This window comes from Otolemur garnettii, unplaced genomic scaffold, assembly GCF_000181295.1.
Source record: "Otolemur garnettii isolate 467f Iridium unplaced genomic scaffold, OtoGar3 scaffold00013, whole genome shotgun sequence".
Taxonomy (NCBI): Eukaryota; Metazoa; Chordata; class Mammalia; order Primates; family Galagidae; genus Otolemur; species Otolemur garnettii.
The window spans coordinates 18,841,013-18,861,262 of NW_003852408.1; the positions used below are offsets into that span (position 1 = coordinate 18,841,013).

At 35.6% G+C, this 20,250-nt stretch overlaps 1 protein-coding gene across 4 annotated transcripts in view; it reads left to right on the forward strand.

Annotated features, from left to right (window-relative positions):
* Positions 1-8,731, forward strand: part of IKZF2 (IKAROS family zinc finger 2) — a 154,256-nt gene extending 145,525 nt beyond the window's left edge. For 2 of the 4 annotated variants that reach the window (XM_003784978.1, XM_003784977.1), the window contains one exon: positions 397-8,731. In XM_003784978.1, the coding sequence (XP_003785026.1) occupies positions 397-1,121 (725 nt within the window). In that variant the 3' untranslated portion in view covers positions 1,122-8,731. The remainder of the gene's footprint in view (positions 1-396) is intronic. The other 2 variants (XM_012802154.1, XM_012802153.1) reach the window with 1 other exon arrangement.
* Positions 8,732-20,250: the final 11,519 nt, after the last annotated feature.

Below are 20,250 nucleotides of genomic sequence, written 5' to 3' on the forward strand. Positions count from 1 at the left end.
TGCAAATACAAGCATAGTCTCTGGCTTATTTTTACCTGGTATTTATTCTTCCCTCCTATAGCTCCTGAGCTCTATTCAAGTAAGAATTTTAATAGAAAGTGAAAATGAGATAAACTTAATGATACGTTCCAAGCTAGGTACCTTCCAGTGATGGCAGCAGAATAAATGCAACTGGCTTGTGAAGTTTTTATTGCTTGTGTTCTTTTCATGTTAAAAGTGTCAGTGAGTCTCAGCGGAATTAAAAGAGCCCAAATTCTTGATATTAAAGAATAAGATATACCTAACTGTGTAAAACGGAGGTGATTACTTAACTCTGTATCCTTTTAAATTTTTTATCCCAATCACTAATTTTAATATATTCTTTTTATTCTTCTTTCCTCTTGCTCTCCCTTTCAGGGGAAAAGATCATGCGATTCAGCTACCCAGATATTCACTTTGATATGAACTTGACATATGAGAAGGAGGCTGAGCTGATGCAGTCTCACATGATGGACCAAGCCATCAACAATGCAATCACCTACCTTGGAGCTGAGGCCCTTCACCCTCTGATGCAACACCCGCCAAGCACAATCGCTGAAGTGGCCCCAGTTATAAGCTCAGCTTATTCTCAGGTCTATCATCCAAATAGGATAGAAAGACCCATTAGCAGGGAAACCTCTGATAGTCATGATAACAACATGGATGGCCCTATCTCTCTTATTAGACCAAAGAGTCGACCCCAGGAAAGAGAGGCCTCTCCCAGCAATAGCTGCCTGGATTCTACTGACTCAGAAAGCAGCCATGATGACCACCAGTCCTACCAAGGAAACCCTGCCTTAAATCCCAAGAGGAAACAAAGCCCAGCTTACATAAAGGAGGATGTCAAGGCTTTGGATCCTACCAAGGCTCCTAAGGGCTCTCTGAAGGACATCTACAAGGTCTTCAATGGAGAAGGAGAACAGATTCGGGCCTTCAAGTGTGAGCACTGCCGAGTCCTTTTCCTAGACCACGTCATGTACACCATTCACATGGGTTGCCATGGCTACCGGGACCCACTGGAATGCAACATCTGTGGCTACAGAAGCCAGGACCGTTACGAGTTTTCATCACACATTGTCCGAGGGGAGCACACATTCCACTAGGCCTTTTCATTCCAAAGGGGACCCCTATGAAGTACAGAACTGCACATGAAGAAACACTGCACTTACAATCCCACCTTCCTTCAGAAGTCGGCGTACCTTTTATTTTTTTTAATATTATTACTGTTGATAATTCTTATTTTGTGGACACAGTGTCATTTGCTCTGCCTAATTACAATAGGGAAGAAACAGAAGAGAGAAGAGATGGGGATGTTGTTTCTTGATCACTTGGCTTGATGGTTCTGTGGGAATTTTCGGAGCAGTTCGTTTCTGCCACTCATAGGTATAAGGCATATCATTCTTTGAAAAAAATCACCCGATTCGTATAGATTCACCTAGAAATGCTATTCTATTTTGTCACGGATATTCAGGATAATGATTGAAGACAGGAAAGTTTAGAGTTTTCTGGTTAGGAATTTGGCAGTTTAAAATGGTATAAGTACTTTTAAAAAAAAAAAGCATTTGTTTCAAAATGTAAGCTGATTTTTTGTTATTGTTGTTCTCTGGAGATCACGGAACACAAACACACTGTTATTTTTGGTGATAACTCCTAGGATGAGTTGAGTTGTTGTGGGTTCTATGTTTACTTCCCCTATGGAATTTCTAATTCAGTACGTTTTACACTGTACCATATAGCAACACTTTTAAACTACAGGTAGTTAAGGACCACCTACAATACATCTGAGGTCCTGTGATCCTATTTTTCTAAACTTAAGCACTGTTTTTCCATAGTTTTGATGACTGGCATTTTATAGACACCCTGGCAGCCTTACTTTTAACACCTTTAACGAATAGTATTTTTATGTGGTTTTCAGAATAACATATGGTCTAAGAGTGGATAACAGGCAGTCAATTTCTGTAAGGGACTTCTATTTTTCATAAATTGGAGAGGTTTTCTTTTAAAGTTTTAATGTCATGGCAGCATGGTATACATATTTGTCTCTAAAAGTATGCTTACAATTGTCATTTTAATCAGCATTTAATCAGTGTTAACCAGTCAGCAGAAAAATATAATTAGGCTAACAGTGGGGGAAAACCCACTTATAGATCTCTTCTCTGGTATTTCTCTTTTCACTTGTTTTTTTCAAGCTGTGACCACCCAGTGTTCTGTCCATAGTTCATTCATCTTTTACTCTTCAAGTAGAAGGTCTTAAAAGCCTTGCTGCAGGCTATTTCTTTCAAAATCTCCTCGGGGCAATTGCTAATTTGACCTGAATGTGGTAACTTGAACCCAGTAAGGTTATTGAACTAGGGCTATTTATATTATAGTATTTCTTCAGTAATAATATTTACTACTTTTGCTGCAAAGAAAAGGGAACTTCTATGTAACCTGTACATTGGACTATAGATAAAACAACCAACCAAGTTTACTTTTTACCCTTCCGGGAGTCCAACAGAACCTCCATAGGTCCTGCACACCTTTCTGTTTCAAAAATATTCAGCTCTATAAATCCTTGTCAGAAATAAATCAGTTCCTTAGTACAGAATTTCCCTTCTTTAATACGTATATGTCATTAGTTACCATATCTCATGTGTATGTTTTAATTTCACTTACATGGGTGCTCAGATTTTTCTTTGCAGTCCAAAAGAACTAGAGAGGAGGAACTCGGTGAGACTGATTCAGGTCTTTGGGGGAACACACTTGGAAGGCAGAACTTACTGCCAGTGTTTCAGGAAGACAGGCTTGTCTGCGACTGGATTATCTGATAACCATTTGTGAATACTGACGTTCTGTTAAGCAGTAACTGATAACTGCTCTAAAGGGTTATTAAATAGGATGCTGAAACTATGTTTCTTAATACAGTGTGGTATGAGAATTACCAAAACTACAGAACTGTGGACAGAGAGCGAGTCTGGCTCCACTATTGCTCTCAGCTCATTTTCTTGTTTACCATCTATTTACTTAAAGCAACTTCTGAGCACTAACACTGCTAGAATTAGACAAAAATGCTTAGAACCGAGCTGTCTTTTTTACTAGTCCCTATTGTAATTATTTTTGGAAAAATTGCCAAACTGCTCCTTTAAATCTAAGAGAATATATCAGACAGCGTTAGAATGTCCGTTATTACCCGTTCTGCTGCCTGCCTTGTACCTTGTGGTCATACAGTTTATCCCAAGGCAAAACATGTCCTTCAGACTCCCTTTCTCCTCATCTACCCCAAATAATAATTGGAATGCCATATTCTTTTAGGCGAGGTAGATGATTTTAAGGTTCATGATTTTGAGTTTTGGTATAATTTAATGAAACATTTGGATGCCAGTCAATATGTTCATAATTTAGGCTGTTTTAGCTACGTGTTAAATTCTGCTGGCATTATCTATGAATTTTCCTCCTGCTTACTTTTTTCCTCCGAGTGTATGAACAACCCTGTACCTACCTGCCCTGGGATGAGACTAAGTTTAGATGGACCTAAGGAGTTGCGCAGTTCCCTTATGAAGACAGTCCTAATACTGCACTTTGTTTTCCTGATTTCATCTTTTTGGGAATTTATTTTATTGAAGGTAGTTAATGGTTGTGAGAGTGCATTTGCTGCAAGTGTGTACTTGTATTTTCTTAGCTTCATGATATAAGGAACAGAAAGGGGTGGGGATGGCTCAGGGTGTGGCAGAGACAAATAGGACAAGCAAGGTCAATTCAAACTTGCCTGTTAGAAAGGACTTTTGTGGACCTGGTGCCTTCTGAGGAACTCTAGATGGCTATATTTGCAGGCCTTTTCTTCACAAAAGGAAACATGCAAGGTGGTAGCACCTAAAAATAAATACAAGGGTCACCAACCAAATACATCAGGTTTTACAGAACAGTTGTATGCCCACAGTTTATTTAGGTGAGATTTCACATTACAGACAGTATTTGAGGGACGTGAAAGTGGGTTATTCTCTGTAATTTCCAGTTTGGCAAAAATTCAGAAATTCATCACATTGCTTTGCCCTAATTTTGCCCAGAATTTTATCTCCAATCACTCTCTACAAGTGATGAATCATGTTTTAAGAGCCATTCAAACTGGGTTTTTAAAACAGTAAAAGTTATCAGTAGGCAGACTGGAAGAGATTTTAAGTTACCGAAACTTGCTGTTGAGAATTTTCTGAAGGGGCAAAATGGGAGAATAAAAAACTAGAATTTAGATTTGGTCACAAGGTAGGAACTCTCCCACATACATACAGGCAGTTACATACGTAAGTCACAGCGTGTACTCGTGTGTGTGTCACAAGTCATGCAAAGGAGCAATTAGACTGATCAGATGTATTGTAAAAATGTAGGGAGAGTTAAAATTATAGTTAATACGTGAGCAATTAGGTGGGTTTTCTTTACCAGATTGTATTAAGAAATACTAAAGAAGTTACTGGTGTGTTTTTAGGACTAGTGGCAACTATTAAACCCCTTGAAACTTGATTATCTACTTCCAGAACAAGGTGAAACCAACCATGAAAAAAGAAATTCAGGCTGACTTGAAATCAATTTAAAGAAATGACAAATTCATTTTTGAATAAGAAGAAAATACAGAAAATAAATATTACCAACTTTTACTTGTTGGCAAATAGACAAAGAAAATATTTTAGTGAGCTCAGTAGATTTTTTGAATAGCTTTCTCAGTTACACACTTCACAAAACCCTCAAGTCTTTATGCTATTTTTCATTGCTTAACAAAATTTACATCAGATTAGGGCATTCACATGAAAATGATGTTGTTATTACTTTCCAAGTCTTATTCTATACTGTCTCTTAGGGCAGAGAAAACCAGAAGTGACTGAAAAATATAAACAAAATAACTGTCTGCCCCTGCTCTCAAGACAGAATTAATAGGTACTAGCTACATTTTTTTTAAACTTTGGTTTGTTCATTTTCTATAAAAAGGGATGTTACATTTGTTATCTTCATTTATATTTATATGTTATTTTAACAAGTACTATCTGTATGAAGATTATTCTAAACCCAAAAAGAGAGCATATGTGTACAGGAGGGGATGAAATTGAAATTTGTAAATATAAAAGTTATCTCAGAAATATTTTTAATCCTCCAGTTTCTGCAAAATAATTAAAATATACAGTAACTGGTCTCTTAAAATCCAGAATTTGATGTATTAAATACTAATAAAAAATGTTATATTGGTGCCTTTTTAAAATGCATTGAGAGTATTGGTGAGCTATTATAGCCCTGCAATACTTTAAAATGTGCATTTTTAAAAATCACTTAAAAATGAGTACTATGTAATTCATATTTGTGTTCTTAGGGCAAATCTTTAGAGCAATTTCCAATATAGAAACTTCAGCTCAGCTGTTAAAAGTAAAAGAAAACTTTGGAACCCGATTTTAATATCTTCTTAGTTTCATAGTATTTATAAATATCATTACAAGATCATACAAGTAAAATGTACGGTAGAATGAAATTTTACCTGCGAATTGAATTATGGTAATGGGTTTTTGTTTTGTTTTTAAGGAAGAATTATTTCTGCATTTCATAAAGATTTATTAGGGAAATTTTTAGTCAGTAAGATACAGTATTGGTTGGGATTTTCATTTCCAGACTAGTATTGTTCTAGTCGTGGGACCTCTATTTTCTAATCTCTGAATATTTGATGGAATAACATAAAAAAGCAGGTAATTAATTCTTCTTGAACAAAACAAAACTGAATAGTCATATCACATTGCTGTTCTCCAAAGCTTAATCTCAAATGGTTTCATACCATGGTTGTGTATTATTTGCCATGGACATGTTGGGATATTACAGTTTAAAAAAAAAAGCTGCTGGTTATACAAAGCAAATGTCATATGACCAAGAAGCTGTGATATGCTAGTGTTTCTTTTTATCATAGTGTATTGCTAGGCCAAATAATGACACCTTGAATATTTTTACATTTATTGCAAAAACCTAAAATTTTGGAATTTCCATAAGATTTTTATGTAATATTCTATTTCTAGCTTTTTAGTTTTATCTTGCTGTACTGTAAGTTTGTGGATATTTTTCACATGCACTCTTAGGAATAAGTTCTTAATTCTGTATATGGGGTTTTTCTCCTATAACATTGCATTTGTATATTTTCTGTATAAATTTGTTGTCAGTTAACTTTTATCCCATACAGACAGTGGTACATGAATGACTAGTTTTCTAAGATGTCCTTTTTATTGTGAATAAAATATAAAATTTAGAGGCCCTCTATTAAGCCACACAAAGTACAGCATATAACTTGACATAGGTACAAATAAGCCAGTTTGCAGTGAATTGGGCCTTTCAAATTACCTCAAGTGACACACAGTGAGAAAAGCTTCTTGAATGAGTGGAGGTCACTGAATTCCCTACTATGCACTTATCAGGATTTTACTTAATTTAATTTACTGGAAATGGATTTTTTTTTTTTTTTTTTTTAATGAATACACTGTAACAAGGGACAGAATCTGGGTTCTGTTTTTTTTTTTTTTTTTTTTAGTAGTTCAAATTCTGAAACTGTGACAAAATTTGACAGTCCAGGACTGCCAGGTTTTGAACATAAATCACTTGCCCTTCTTTGTAACAAAGTTCTTTGTTATTTCTACTTAAGTTTTGTAGTATCCCCCAAACCTTTCTTCTCTGTCTATCTCCCTTCCATCATTGTCTCTGAATGTCTTTGCCTCTCTTTTCGTACTAGTTTGAAGATTAGGTCAACTCTTATTTTCAATTCATTGGTCCTTAATTGTTTTGTTTGTGATTTTTGTTGGCTGTGTAATCTGCTGACATATTTTTATACTCAAGTGTAGTTTTATATTAAAAAGAGAAGCGGTTGGATTAAAAGTAGTAAGCTGTATAATTTCCGTGTTACTTTCACTTTCAAACTTTGGGTACCTAAAACATCACTCCAGAAATTATGTAATTGTATCATAGCGTGTTTGCCTTTCTCTTTGGTTGTATTTTACATTCTGATTTGGCTTTCCTCTGAAAATGTGTATCATGAAAGACTAGACAATTTTTTTGCAAATATTTAGAAAGATTTTAAAAATGTAAAGCAGAGAGTCTTAACTTTCTCCCAATTGGGAGGAAAATGCTTTAACATTACTATAATAATATTCCAGGTTTGGAGGGGTCTTCAGGCTCCATATTTGTTCTTAGTACCTGGACCTTTTAGACCATGTGTTATTTGCAATCCCAGAATGATTGCTTCTGCTATTAGTTAAAAAGATAACTATTTCTGTCTGTACAAGTGCAATAATCCCCTTGAAGTCTTAAAAACTATGGTGAGTTTTTGTTTTGTTTTGTTTTGTTTTTTCTGACCCATTCTTTCTCTAGCTAACAATGAAAAGAAACCTTTGAAAATCATAATTGTGTTAAAGGGCACAATAAGCAAACACACTCCCCCATCAAAAAGATAGAGAATGTGGAACACAGGTGGAAATCTCACGGTATCTTTATTTAGGCTCAATTTCCATTGAATTTAGTATTCTGTTGCCTGGGAAATGTGTCCAAAAGTTGAAATTTTTACAGATTGAATTTTCTTCTCAAATCCTTGCCCAATGCGCTAAATTAAGAACCTAATTTTTAATATTTGTATTTCATTTCTCTCCTTTTAGAAATGAACTTTAAAATAAAAGCAAAGCACTTAGCTTAATTTTAAACACTTACATATCACCTATTGGAGAAAATATTTTAGAAATAATTGGAGCAGTTCTGTTTTCAGACAAATTTAAGTAAGAAGTATTTTTTGTGTCATACATATTTATATGTAGTGTGCTGATACTCTTTTTTTTATACTTGTGCCCCTGTAGTAAAACTGCTGTAATGTAAATACATGTTTTGTTAAAAGATAACATTTCTTTGGCATTTCCTTTAAAGGCAGTTACTGCGTTTGTACAGTATGTGTTTTGGCCATTTTAGATATTTTTTCTTTAACAATACCAAAGGTAATTAGACTATTTTAAAGACTAATTGCTTGACAGTTTCTAGGATATTTTGAGTTTTAGAAGCAAAAAAAAAAAAAAGAAAGAAAAAAAAGGTCAAACCAGTAAACCTCATTTTTTTTCAAACTAATTTGGGGAAATAAAAACTATTGTTTAAAAAAGAAATATATATATATATATAAATATAAATATATATGTAAAGCTAAAATTCCAGACCTTGTATGTCAGGTTTGCTCAGTGTAATGTAGTTTTTTTAAGGCTCAAATACCACACCTCAGCAAATGAGGTTTACTACAGAAATACTGAAACAGTCTTTGCAGCTGTGTGACAAGTCACTCTACTACATACTGATTTGGAGACCTCCGCTAAACAGTTCCATCACTGCAGACTAAACTGTGGGACTTGTATTTTGTTTTTACTGCGCACGCATACATGTTTCTGGGCATGTATGTGGGTACTGTGTATATGTGTATGAGTGTCGTATATGCATGTGTGAGTGTGTGTATGTGTGTTCAACTGAAGAAGCTGCAAAAACTTTGTAATACTTTGTGAAAAGGATTATATTATAAAGGTTTGTACTGTCTGAGTGCACAGCTACTGGAAAAGATTTAGGGAATCTCAGGAACAAGCATATAATTTGTCCAAGATTTATTTCTTCTCAGAAGTGTAAGTGCAGTTTTTAATTCTGTATATTATTTAATATTTTACCAATAAAATAAACTTCTGACATAAAAAGTTTGCTATAAAAACTTTCTGGTGAAAATTCTGTACGCAAACACATCTTCCAAATACAGAAAACTAAACGTTGAAGAGTGCTGGGCTTAGTTAAGCTGTCGTTGCCATTGTGTGTGGGTCATGATTCCTGTCCTAGAGCCTGGATAGTACACGTGACCTCAGCCATCTCCATCTCAGTACACGTGACCTCAGCCATCTCCATCTCAGTCCGTAGCCCGTCGCCATCATTACTGTGTACCCTGCCGGATCAGAGAATAAAATACTCCATGATTCGTTAAAGATGAGAACTCTGCCCTTCAGACAGTTTTCATATGTACCTGTTTTTCCCTTTGAAACAAATATAAGGAATATATGTCAGAGCCTATCCCCTTTTCATAGAAGAAAAAGGTAAGACCCGAGGAAAGAAAATTGTGACTTGTCGAAGTGCTCAGTGAAGTGCACGGTGGCCCAAGTGAACCAGCATTTCCTGAAAGTCAGACAAGCATAAAATTAAGGATTAAGTCATAGAGACTGTTTGATCACATTGGCAACAGTTAGCTGCTGTTCCTGCTTCATGTTTTATTATCACTACACGAGCCACCAACTTCTCATCTCTCAGATTTCATGAATGTCCATCTTTTGCAACAGAGCCCATTTTCCCAAACAGACCTGAGTATGGTTTCTGGTTTGGTGGACATGAAAGCTTAAAAGACTTCAGCTAACACCACTTATGTGAAACATAGGAGTCTCTAACTCTAATATTCCCTAGTCAGAAGTTATGATTGAGGTGACCCAGGGCATTGGTCTACTAGAGTACTAAAAGTGGATGAGAAGTGTGTTTTGTTATAAACGTCTTCAGAACCACAGCTGTAAAAGGGCGCATTTTACTCGGCTTTCGCTGTTCACTTAACCCTCATGCCAGTTTAAAGGCCATCATCATATTTGAGATAGCTATTAGCTTTCCTTCATTGCTACGTATTTATAGAATTTCGTGGATATTTATCACATTCCACAATAATTTCACTTCCAAATATCACAGAATGAAGAATACTACAAATTCAAATATTAAGTTTTCCTTCCTCACCTGTATCATAACTCTACTAACCCAATTTTGCATAAGGGGCAATGCAAAAAAGGGAAATAGCGAAGCAAAAGGGATGAATTTACCAAATTCCCATCTAGTCTTGTTTATGAAGGTTCTGTCAGGATCAGGAGGAATATCAAATTTTCCTTTTTATGGTATCTTTTCTTGTTTATGGTATCAACAAGACCCAAGTGAAAAAACATTTTTTTAAAAATATGGCATATGCTCTTGACTTTTCCATTGTAGTACCTCAGAGAAATGATGAATAATTGAAATCTTCATACAATTGTAAAACTTTCAATACGTTGAAACCAAAGTACTATTCTTGGGGTGTCAGCCACATAGTGAAAGGAATTCATTTAACATTTTAGAAATTTCACCCCCTGCTGTTAGAGGGTTAGAAGATGGAGCCATTAAACTTCTGAGAAAACCCCATTTTTTGTCAATAAGCCCTATGGAAAGTTTCTAGTGTGATTTTTTTGACGTCTCACTAGTGGTTGCGACAAGGATTACAAGTGGTAAAGTTGAATTTTGGTGCATTTCTCTTGTTTGGCACAATACTCAAGGAAAATGTCTCTATAAAGCACGGGGGAAAGATTGACAGGATAAAGTGTTAGCTTTTTTCTTGTCCCGACTGCTCCTGTACGATCTAGACTATGTCTGGATCAGACTGTTTCTAACCTGAAATTTGTCAGGCAAAGAACAAATCCCTCAAAACAGTGAAAAATAGATACTGCCAATACTGGTGTTGAGTTGTTTGTTCTAGAAACCCCTAGAAGAGCTGTATGAACCCGATCATCAAACCAATTGGATCATCTGTGAAGAAGCAAGATTTTTAAGTGCTCCAAACAGAGCAAAAGGTAAAAAAGGAGGTAAGGTTTGTGTTGGGCTTCAGTGGGCCTTAGGTGAGCCTCTGACTAAAGAAACAGGTGTCACCCTGTTGTCACTTCACCTCAACAGAGGGGAGTTGGGCTCAGAATCAACTGTCTTCATTAGGAGTGCTGAGTGAAACCCGTTCATTGAGAATTGAACTAAGAGGAGCAGCAACAGAGTCCATGTTATTCTATCAGTGCCCTAAGCCCAAACAGGACCCACGTGTTTGTTCTGGTTTGGTGCACATAAAAGCTTAAAAGACCGGCCACCACCAAATGTTGAGAAAACATTACATAATGTAATCTCCAACTCAAATACTCCTTATTCAACAGCAGAGTTGAGGTTACCCAGAGCATTTGGCTATTAGAGTAATAAAAATGGATGTTAGACATTGAAAGAAGAATAACCCAGTCCAGTGCCATCTTCTTCATTTTTTTTCTTTTTCCTTCTTCCTGTGTTTTTCTCATATTATTTATTTACATTTCTTTCTGTCTCCTTTCTCTCCTTCCTTCTCACCTTTCTCTACATCAACTTTTCCCCCCATCTCTTCTCTACATAATGTTTTAACCATTTTCCATCCATTTTATCATCCTTGACCCTGTCACAGCTCTGATACTCTAAAATATACAATCTCTTTCATGAGCAATTTAACAAAATTGTAATATATACCATGTCCTTTTTAACAAGTCCTTTACAAATGAACACAATTGTTCTTGGCTCCATCTAATTCACTCTCACCTTGCTCCCAGAGAGTATAGGGTATCTGATATTTTATCTTCACTTTATGGGCAAGGAAACAGGTTCAGATTGGTTATGATTTTGTTTGTAAACACCCCAAATCAGTGAAAAAGCTAAAACTGAACTCCAGTTCCATATATACTTAGCTCGGGTTTTTATTTCTCCACCCACCTATTCAGCATTTGATCAATAAACATCATTAATACAGGGCAAGAGAAATAAAAACAGACATACTTTAAAAGAAACGCTTTGCTTTTTCTAATTTTTAAACAGAGTTATCCCAAAAGGAACAGTCAGGAGGGCTGAGAAATGCAGTTTTAAGTAGCAGGGCCAAATTAACACGAAATTAAAATTTTGCTGAAGAAATTTTAAAAATGGACAAATTATCCTAACATGGTCTTCTAAAGACCCCTTTTATACATAAGTGTAGAGTTTTTATTGATTACTGAATTTTATTCACAGACGATGGAATTCTTTGCCTTTTTCTAAATCAGTCTAAATCCCCATATTTTTTACTTTCATTGCAGAATGTAATTTCCAGTATTTGTAATTTGTTTTCTGGATCCTCTCCATTTAAAATCCTTGAGCCAACTCATGATAAATACATGGATTTATCAGTACTGGAAGCTCTGGCAATGAGACCCTGGTGTTTTCAGTTGTCATTTACCTTTCAATTTCAGTGAGCAGCCTGGACACTGTGCTTGTTCTTCTTAGGTGCTAAAGCCTATCTACTAGTTTATCTCTTTGCTGTTAATTCTATCACATAAAACATCAATCCCAGCTATTCATTTTCAAGTGAGTGACATATTTACCTGAAGTTCCTCTCTCATATTGTTTGCCCTTAGGACTGAGCCATGTACTACCATTTGGAATTCTTTGGTTTTGACCTGACAAGTTTCCCAATCTTCAAAGGACAGTTGCTGTAGTTACGCCTACCATGATGATGTCCCCGTCTTCCTTCTACAAGGTAAGTAAGTAACCTAATGTTTTGGCCTTCAAACAGTCTATTCTTTGTCTCCCCGCCCTACCCCACCTTCCTTCACTGTTTATTATGTATTTGCATCAGGTTGTAATGTGCGTATATGTTACTATCATTTGATAACAGTCAAAGGGGAAAAACTGGGACAGAATATGACTCATGTTTTTCCAAACTCTTAGCCAAATTATTTTTTAGTCATCCTAACAAATGGTAGTTTGCCTATACTATAACCCTGATACATTTTCCAAGCTACAAGTGTAAGCCCAGAGTCATCTTGCTTTCGTCTTTAATGTTTTGATAAGTCTGATTATAGCTAAGAAAGTGATCGCTTCATCACATAACAAGCATCAGAGAAACTCTGCTGCAGGCAAGAGTAAGAGAAGAATTTGTTCTTAATTCTCCTTGAAGAATTCAAGTAGCTTCCATGGATCTTTAAGATATAAAGTGGGGGGCAGCACCTGTGGCTCAAAGGAGTAGGGCGCCAGCCCCATATGCCAGAGGTGGCAGGTTCAAACCCAGCCCCGGACAAAAACTGCAAAAAGAAAAGATATAAAGTGGATCATTCCTAATTCTTTTGAAATAAAGATGAACTGTACATCCCTTATGCTTTTTAGTTTTTAGTTGAAATTCTAAAACAAACATACAATAACAGCAATTTAAGTTAGACTATGCTGATAAACATGACAAAAATGTCTGACTTTCTATGAAGTATCAGCCACCATACTCAATGCGATTTATCTCAGCTTCAATAAATGACCATTTATGCTAATGTATTTTGAATTCTTCTTAATTTATCTCCTGGTTCTTATTTTCCAATCTATAGAAAAAAAGCATACCTCTAAAGCGGTTGATATGGCCTGATGACCTTGGGGCTATATAAAAGTTTACTAATCTATCGTTCCATTGATATAGATTATTTTAATGATTCTTATTAATGAGTAATCTGTTCTAAGTATGTTAGGGTACTCTGTCTGCCTGCATTAGTTACATGTGTTATACAGGAACTCCTGTATCTGACTCATAGAATATAGAAAACAGGACAAGATCAGCTCAGTTTAAAAAATAATGACAAAGAAAAGAAAACACTTAAGAAACCCCAGAAATGAACAACATAATGAGGGGTATGTATTTTCCTTTCTGTGATCATGTGATTCATATAAACATTGGTAGTTCTTGACATCCACCTTTCCAATGTGTGTATAATTATTAGTCATCACAGAGGGCTTATAAGTCGCTTCGGGCAATACTAGTGTCCTCTGGTAGCTTGGTTTACCCGAACGTCGTGTGTCAGTCATGACAATCTATCAGGCTGCCCCTGGACAGTGAGCGTCACCTATAATAAAGTACCATCACAGGGTTAGGGCCCAACTAGTATAATTTATTCACTTACTACATTTTAAATCCATAGACGCTCTGATTTCTATTTACTGTTTGTTCTTGAGTTCCCTGTAGGCTGGGTTATAAATAACCCTTGTATTTTTCAGAAACAAATCCTTTGTCTACTTTCTTTAAAGACTTATTTTTAATATTTTGAGACTGTGCAAATTACAAATACAAATAGTCTTGGATAATTGACCCAGTGCCCATTTTACTCTTCTAAATTTGTTTTGATCCCTTAGATCTAATTCATTCCATTTGTCTAGACTGTTGTGACAGAACTCTATAATAAAACTAATTTGGAGAAGCAAGGACAGCCAGTTCATTGGCCATCCGAATGACAGTAAGAGTGAGTGACTTATCTCACCTCATTATTCACTAGGTACAAGGCAGACCTGATTTATATGTAGTAACACCTTTCATGACACAGCAAGGACTGTGGGTATTTTACTGTAAGTAACATAAGCCTGTAATGGTCTAAGAGTGAAAAATATCCTTACTGTTTATTGCATAATACTAAACAGTGAGTATGTAGAAGTTGTGAAAGAATGTATACATTTTAAAACCTAAATTTAAATCTAATGTCAACCTAATTTTAACTTTAATTTAAAGTGAGATTCAAGGCATAGAGAGTACAATGTTATCCTTTGAAGATGTGAATGTTTTGCTTTTTATTCTTTTGAGAACCCTGAAAAAGTTACTTGGTAAATAGTACTAGTGGCATAAAAATCAAGGAGAGATTTTCATTCTAGGTTTCTTTCCCAGTGAATATTATTTATTCTGGGATTTTCAGGAGTTCATTTAGTGTCCTTGGAGAAATTTAAGCAAATGTGCCCAGAATTCGCCTATAGGATAAGACTTTAAGAGGATGAAATGTGCGGATGATTTAGTTCCCAAAATTAAAATGTGAGTTTACTTTGAAAATTGGAGAGATCATAATTTCTTCCCATTTCTTTCTCTCTCTTCCTTTCTGCATAATTGGTTCCTGTTACAGTATCCACTAGAAAAATTAAATCTAAAGTTTAAGGAATTAATGTGCTTACTGACATTAAAAGCACAGGGTGAGAAATAGATTCAAGGGCTAGAAAGATGACAAGTATGTTGAACATGTTGACTGTGATATATATAGCTGTGTAACATCCAAGTGGAAACGTCTAGTAGGAAATCAGAGTTACCACGTTACTATCAGGGGAGAGATCTGGGCTGAAGGCACTCATGCACACAGATACAAAGCAGGGTCTGTCCCAGAGAGTCCCTCTGTACCTCAACAGGGTCAAGGGAATCCAGCCATATGTGTCTCTCCTCTCACGAATGTTTGAGCAGATTCTTATTTTTCTTCGTGGCATATAGGGTAGATGAGGATTTAGAAATCATTCGGTTTATACACGTGGCGAAGGTCAAAAGCAGGTGCTTCGTATATGTTGTGGTTACTTATTTGACAGTCTCATGCATCATTATTTTCTTTTGAGCTGGGGGTTGTTGATGATCATCTCAATTTACAGAGATGGAAACTGAGAATCTCATGAGTCTTTTGGTGAATTTATTTATGTAAGCCTTCATTCTTTAAAACTGGTTAATCATATGATTGGAGACTGGGGTTTCATCATAGTCAAATGATGCTCAAGATCACAGTAGAACACAGGATGTGCAGTTAGAGAACAACCCGATACCCTCATACAGCTTTTAGATAACCTCCTTTATTTATGTAGACTTCTCAGGGACCACTTTTTAACCTCCTTCCTATTAATGATTTTCTGGTAGCCTGCATGCTTTAGAGTAAAAATAAGTTTTCCCATTCATTATCAGGCAGGTGTTCAGTTACTCACATGCGTATAAATTAATTGGGCATATAAATATATGATGTCAAAGTATATCTTCGTTATTATCTTTATAGACTCCATAAAGAGGGCATCTGGTAAATATGATGTAAAAGGAAATATTTTAATATAAATAGATCATGTAAAAATTTATAATCCTAAGAGAGAACATCTCCTATATATCATATAATTAAAGATTTCAAAATATTTAAATGTCTATATAATAATCCATACCAGTTCATTATAGGTTACAACATCACATGAGAGAAAGTTTATGACAAGACTGATAAGTAAACCTAACCCCATGCACGACTGTGTGATTGTCATCTATAGCTATGCAGTAGAAATACAAGATGTAGCACAATACAATCTACGTGTATAATTAAAATTTGTTCTAGTAGCCATATTAAAAATATTAAAATCAAATGAAATTTCAATGTATTTAATTTAGTCCTATTTATCATCTCAGCATGTATACATGTAAAAACTTAGAAAAAAATTCTAAAAATTCTAAAAAATTAGAAACATACCTTCTTTGTTTTTCACACTAAGTCTCTGAAATACAGTGTGTATTTTACATTTATACCACATCTCAGTTTGGACTTCCTTCATTTCAAGGGCTCAACAGCAGATCTCCGGTCTATCTTAGTCATTAAATTCAACTATATCAATAATCTTGTGGTAGGTGGTGTCTGTAGCACAGTGGGTAGGGCGCTGGCCACATACACCAAGGCTGGTGGGTTCGATACCGGCAGCTAAACAACAATGACAACTACAACCGAAAAATAGCTGGGCATTGTGGCAGGCACCTGTAGTCCCAGCTACTTGGGAGGCTGAGGCAAGAGAATCACTGAAGCCCAAGAGTTTGAGGTTGCTATGAGCTGTGATGCCACAGCACTCTACCAGGGTAACAAAGTGAGACTCTGTCTCAAAAATAATAATAATAATAATAATTATAATCTTGTGTTAAAATTAATGACCACAGCTACCTTTTATTGAGTCCATGTCATGCATAAGTACTATGATGATTTCCATGTTTTAATTATTTCACCTTCAAAGCAATCCTATGATGTGAATGCCATTGTCAGCCCACTTTCTAGATGGAATAACAAGAGAGTTAATATTATTTAATAGCCTGCCTAGAGCTATGGAGTTAACAAGTAATGGACTAAGGACTCAAACATAAAATATACAAATATATTGAAATGAGACTTATAGCTACTATAAAGAATTGTAGTTTATCATATTATAAACCATAATTGATATATTATTGCTAATTGTTATACATTATAATAATCATGATTATACTTTATTTTTATATGATCATATATATTTTTCAGTAAAAATAGCCAATTTGGTTTTAGGGGAAAGTAAGTTTGTGGTAAAGTGATTGAAGTGAGTTGATAGTGGAAAAGTAAGAGACCACTGCCCCAACCTGCTTGTAAGAGAATTTACAAATAGTAAAAAAAAAAGAGAGAGAAAGAACGACATGATGTTCATGATGTTACAGAGATAATGATATTGAAGAAGGCCACAGGAACTTATATATTTGCCAGATAAAACAAAAATGAGTGGAAAGTAAGAAGGATAACAGTATAGTTTTTGTTTGTTTTTTTGAGACATAGTCTCATTCTCTTGTCTCCGCTCGATTTCAGTGGCATCATAATAGTTCCCTGCAACCTCAAAGTCCTGTGTTCAAGCAATCCTCCCACCTCAACCTCCTGAGTAGCTAGGACAAATGCCCAGCTGATTTTTTCTGTTTTTCGTAGAGGCAGGCTCTCACTCTTGCTCAGGCTGGTCTCAAACTCCCGGACACCAGCAGTCCATCCGCCTCAGCCTCTTAGAGTGCTGGGACTGTAGGGAGTATAGGCATGAACCACTGTGACCAGCCCTTGGATGTGTTTTAATGAGATGATATGGAAGAGAATTAATTTTTGGTGCAACACAAAAAGTAGTTGAACATACAGATTATTCCGTATATGGAAAGAACATCAGAAACAGAAATATTTAGAAAATTGGAGAATTTATTTTGGTCTGAATTTTCTAAAATATGAAGTTACTATTACTTTGAGAGTTAAGATGCACAAGTTATTGTACCTGAAGAACTGAGATGAATATTATGCAAGTCTAATTTTGATGAAATTAAAAGTGAACGCTATGTTCCATGGTGTTATGGACTTGGAAGACCAGGAATGATTAATAAAAAGATGTTCTGTCTTTTTATGATTTAAAGATGTTATCTCTTCTTATGATTCTATGGCATGTTCCCTACTGTCCACTGCAAGAATGCAATGGCAATTTCTTCCTCCTGTTTGTTTTCGGGATTTGCCTGTTTTCTTTGATTCGGTTGCTTTACTCGCACTGGCCTTTCAGACCACACATGATCTCTTTTTGCAGACATTAAGCTATATTTTCCCTACCATTCAAGATACACCTGGAATCAATCGACTCCAGGAAGTCTCCCCAAACCACATTTGAGAAATAGGAGGGGAACAATGGCGTGGATAATTTATACAAATGTTCTCACTCCATGGGTTAAATAATGCCTTAGAATAGATCCATATCCTTGAGTCTGGTTTGCTTTGTAATCTCTTTCCCACCTCAGTTTCCACATACTTCTGCATCAGACCACATCATCTTCCTTATTGCTCAGGTTTATATCCTTTTTCCTAAGCATTCTCTTCCCTACCCCTCTTATTTAATGTTCACCTATGATTCTATTTTTAAAAATCAAGCAAAGATTATATTAATATTCACAAGCAGGTGCCAGGTAAAAAGAATTGATTGGATGTGCTTTACTTTTATTTCTAGAAGAGGTTTCATCTTACTAGCTGATTGAAGGAGACATAATAGAGTTGAAAGAGAGCATGAGCGTGGAAGTACACAGACCAAGAAGATCTCAAGAGTTATTGCTTTGTTAATATTACTTAAGCTATTTAATCTTTCCCACCTCAGTTTTCTTGTCTGAAGTGGTGTCAAAAATATCTATGTGGCAGAGCTATTTTATTCAACTATTTATCAATTAATTTATATATAAAATTGAGTTATATATATATATATATAGCAATTTTATATATGAACAGCACACGCTATTTTGTATATAACTATGAACACAAGATACAAAAATAAAAACAATTTCTTGCTTTCAAGAGGTATGTGATGGATTAAAGGGAAATAGAAACAAAAACAAATGTTGGTAAGAATATTTTAAAGTAGTATGTTCAAAGTGAGTGCAGAATACAATGGAGGCAGAGAAAGGGGGATGATACACTTTAGTTGGGAGGATGGAGAAATCATTCAAAGTAAGGAAAGTTAGACTATAATAAGCTGTTGACACTTCAGCTACAGTTGAGGAAGAAGAGAGAATGAGGAATAGGCATTCTAGATATTTTTTAGTTTATTCATCTACTTGTTTCTTTACTCTTTAAGTGAATGTTTATTTTATGCCCAGCGCATGATGGTGAATCTAGTGGTGAATGAAGAGATGGTTCCTTTTAAGACATGCGTATGTCTCCTATTCTCATAGTGCCAGCAGTCTATGTGAAAGACAAATTATATTAATACAATTGCTCTTTGCAGACCTCCCTTTAACTGACTTGACAATATAACCAATATTATCAATTTGCCTTGCAAAACAAACTGATTCCTATCCAGGACTCATTGAAAGCTCACAGCCGTAGGTGATCCCCTCCAGCAGCCTACCCACTCTTCTCATTGGTCCAGCTGTATTCTTGCTAAGAATTAGTTGGGTTTATTCCCAAACTATTTAGGCCCTTTGACTTATTGTTGTAACCATGCAGAAGATTAAACATTGATTACTTTTTTCAATGAAATTAAGTATCCGAAGGATTCCTTCTTTGAAAATTAACTTGAATATTTTGGACAGACTTAATAAAGGTGAATTGCTAAAATCTTTTCTCTCAAATTAGGCAAAGGAGCTACAATGAGAAAATGATTGGGAAAGAAAAGTTTTACTAAACCAGAAAATTCCACAATTAAATTTGTTTGCAGATGTCTTTAAGTTTTTACTCTACTTAAAAAAAAAATGACACTGGAAATTGTGAATGGTACACTATGGCCAAGAAAGATTGCATGGATCTTTAGTCAAGTGACACTAAACCAAATTAAAGGCTATATTCCTACATAAAACTGGTGAATGTGCATTTAAATGCATTAGGTCAAAATAAATGTTTATAAAATATAAATGTTTTATAGTTCTTAGCTTTGAGTATATTTGCAAGCATATGGGCTGGGAAGGCTTTTAGTAAATAAATAATATATATTATTATATGGAGTGTACTGGGACCATGGAGCTCTATAGTTCTAGTCTATCACTTATATCCAAGGAAGACATGATTAATTCTAGAGAATAGGAATTCTGGAGTAGGAGTGAGTCAGGAAGAGGAAAGGAATAAGGAGAGGAGAACATTATATTCTGGCAAACAGAGATCAGAAGAGACACATAAGGAACTGAAAACAGCTCAGTGTAATGGGGTCCTACAGTGGGAGAGCATGATGAGTCTGGGTGGGGAAGAGGAACAGCTCAGTGTACTGGGCCCTACAGTGGGAAAACATGATAAGTCTCCTGTGCCGCAGGTGGGGCAGGGGGGCACACACAGAGCGTGATAAGTCTCCTGTGCCGCAGGTGGGGCAGGGGGGCACACACAGAGCGTGATAAGTCTCCTG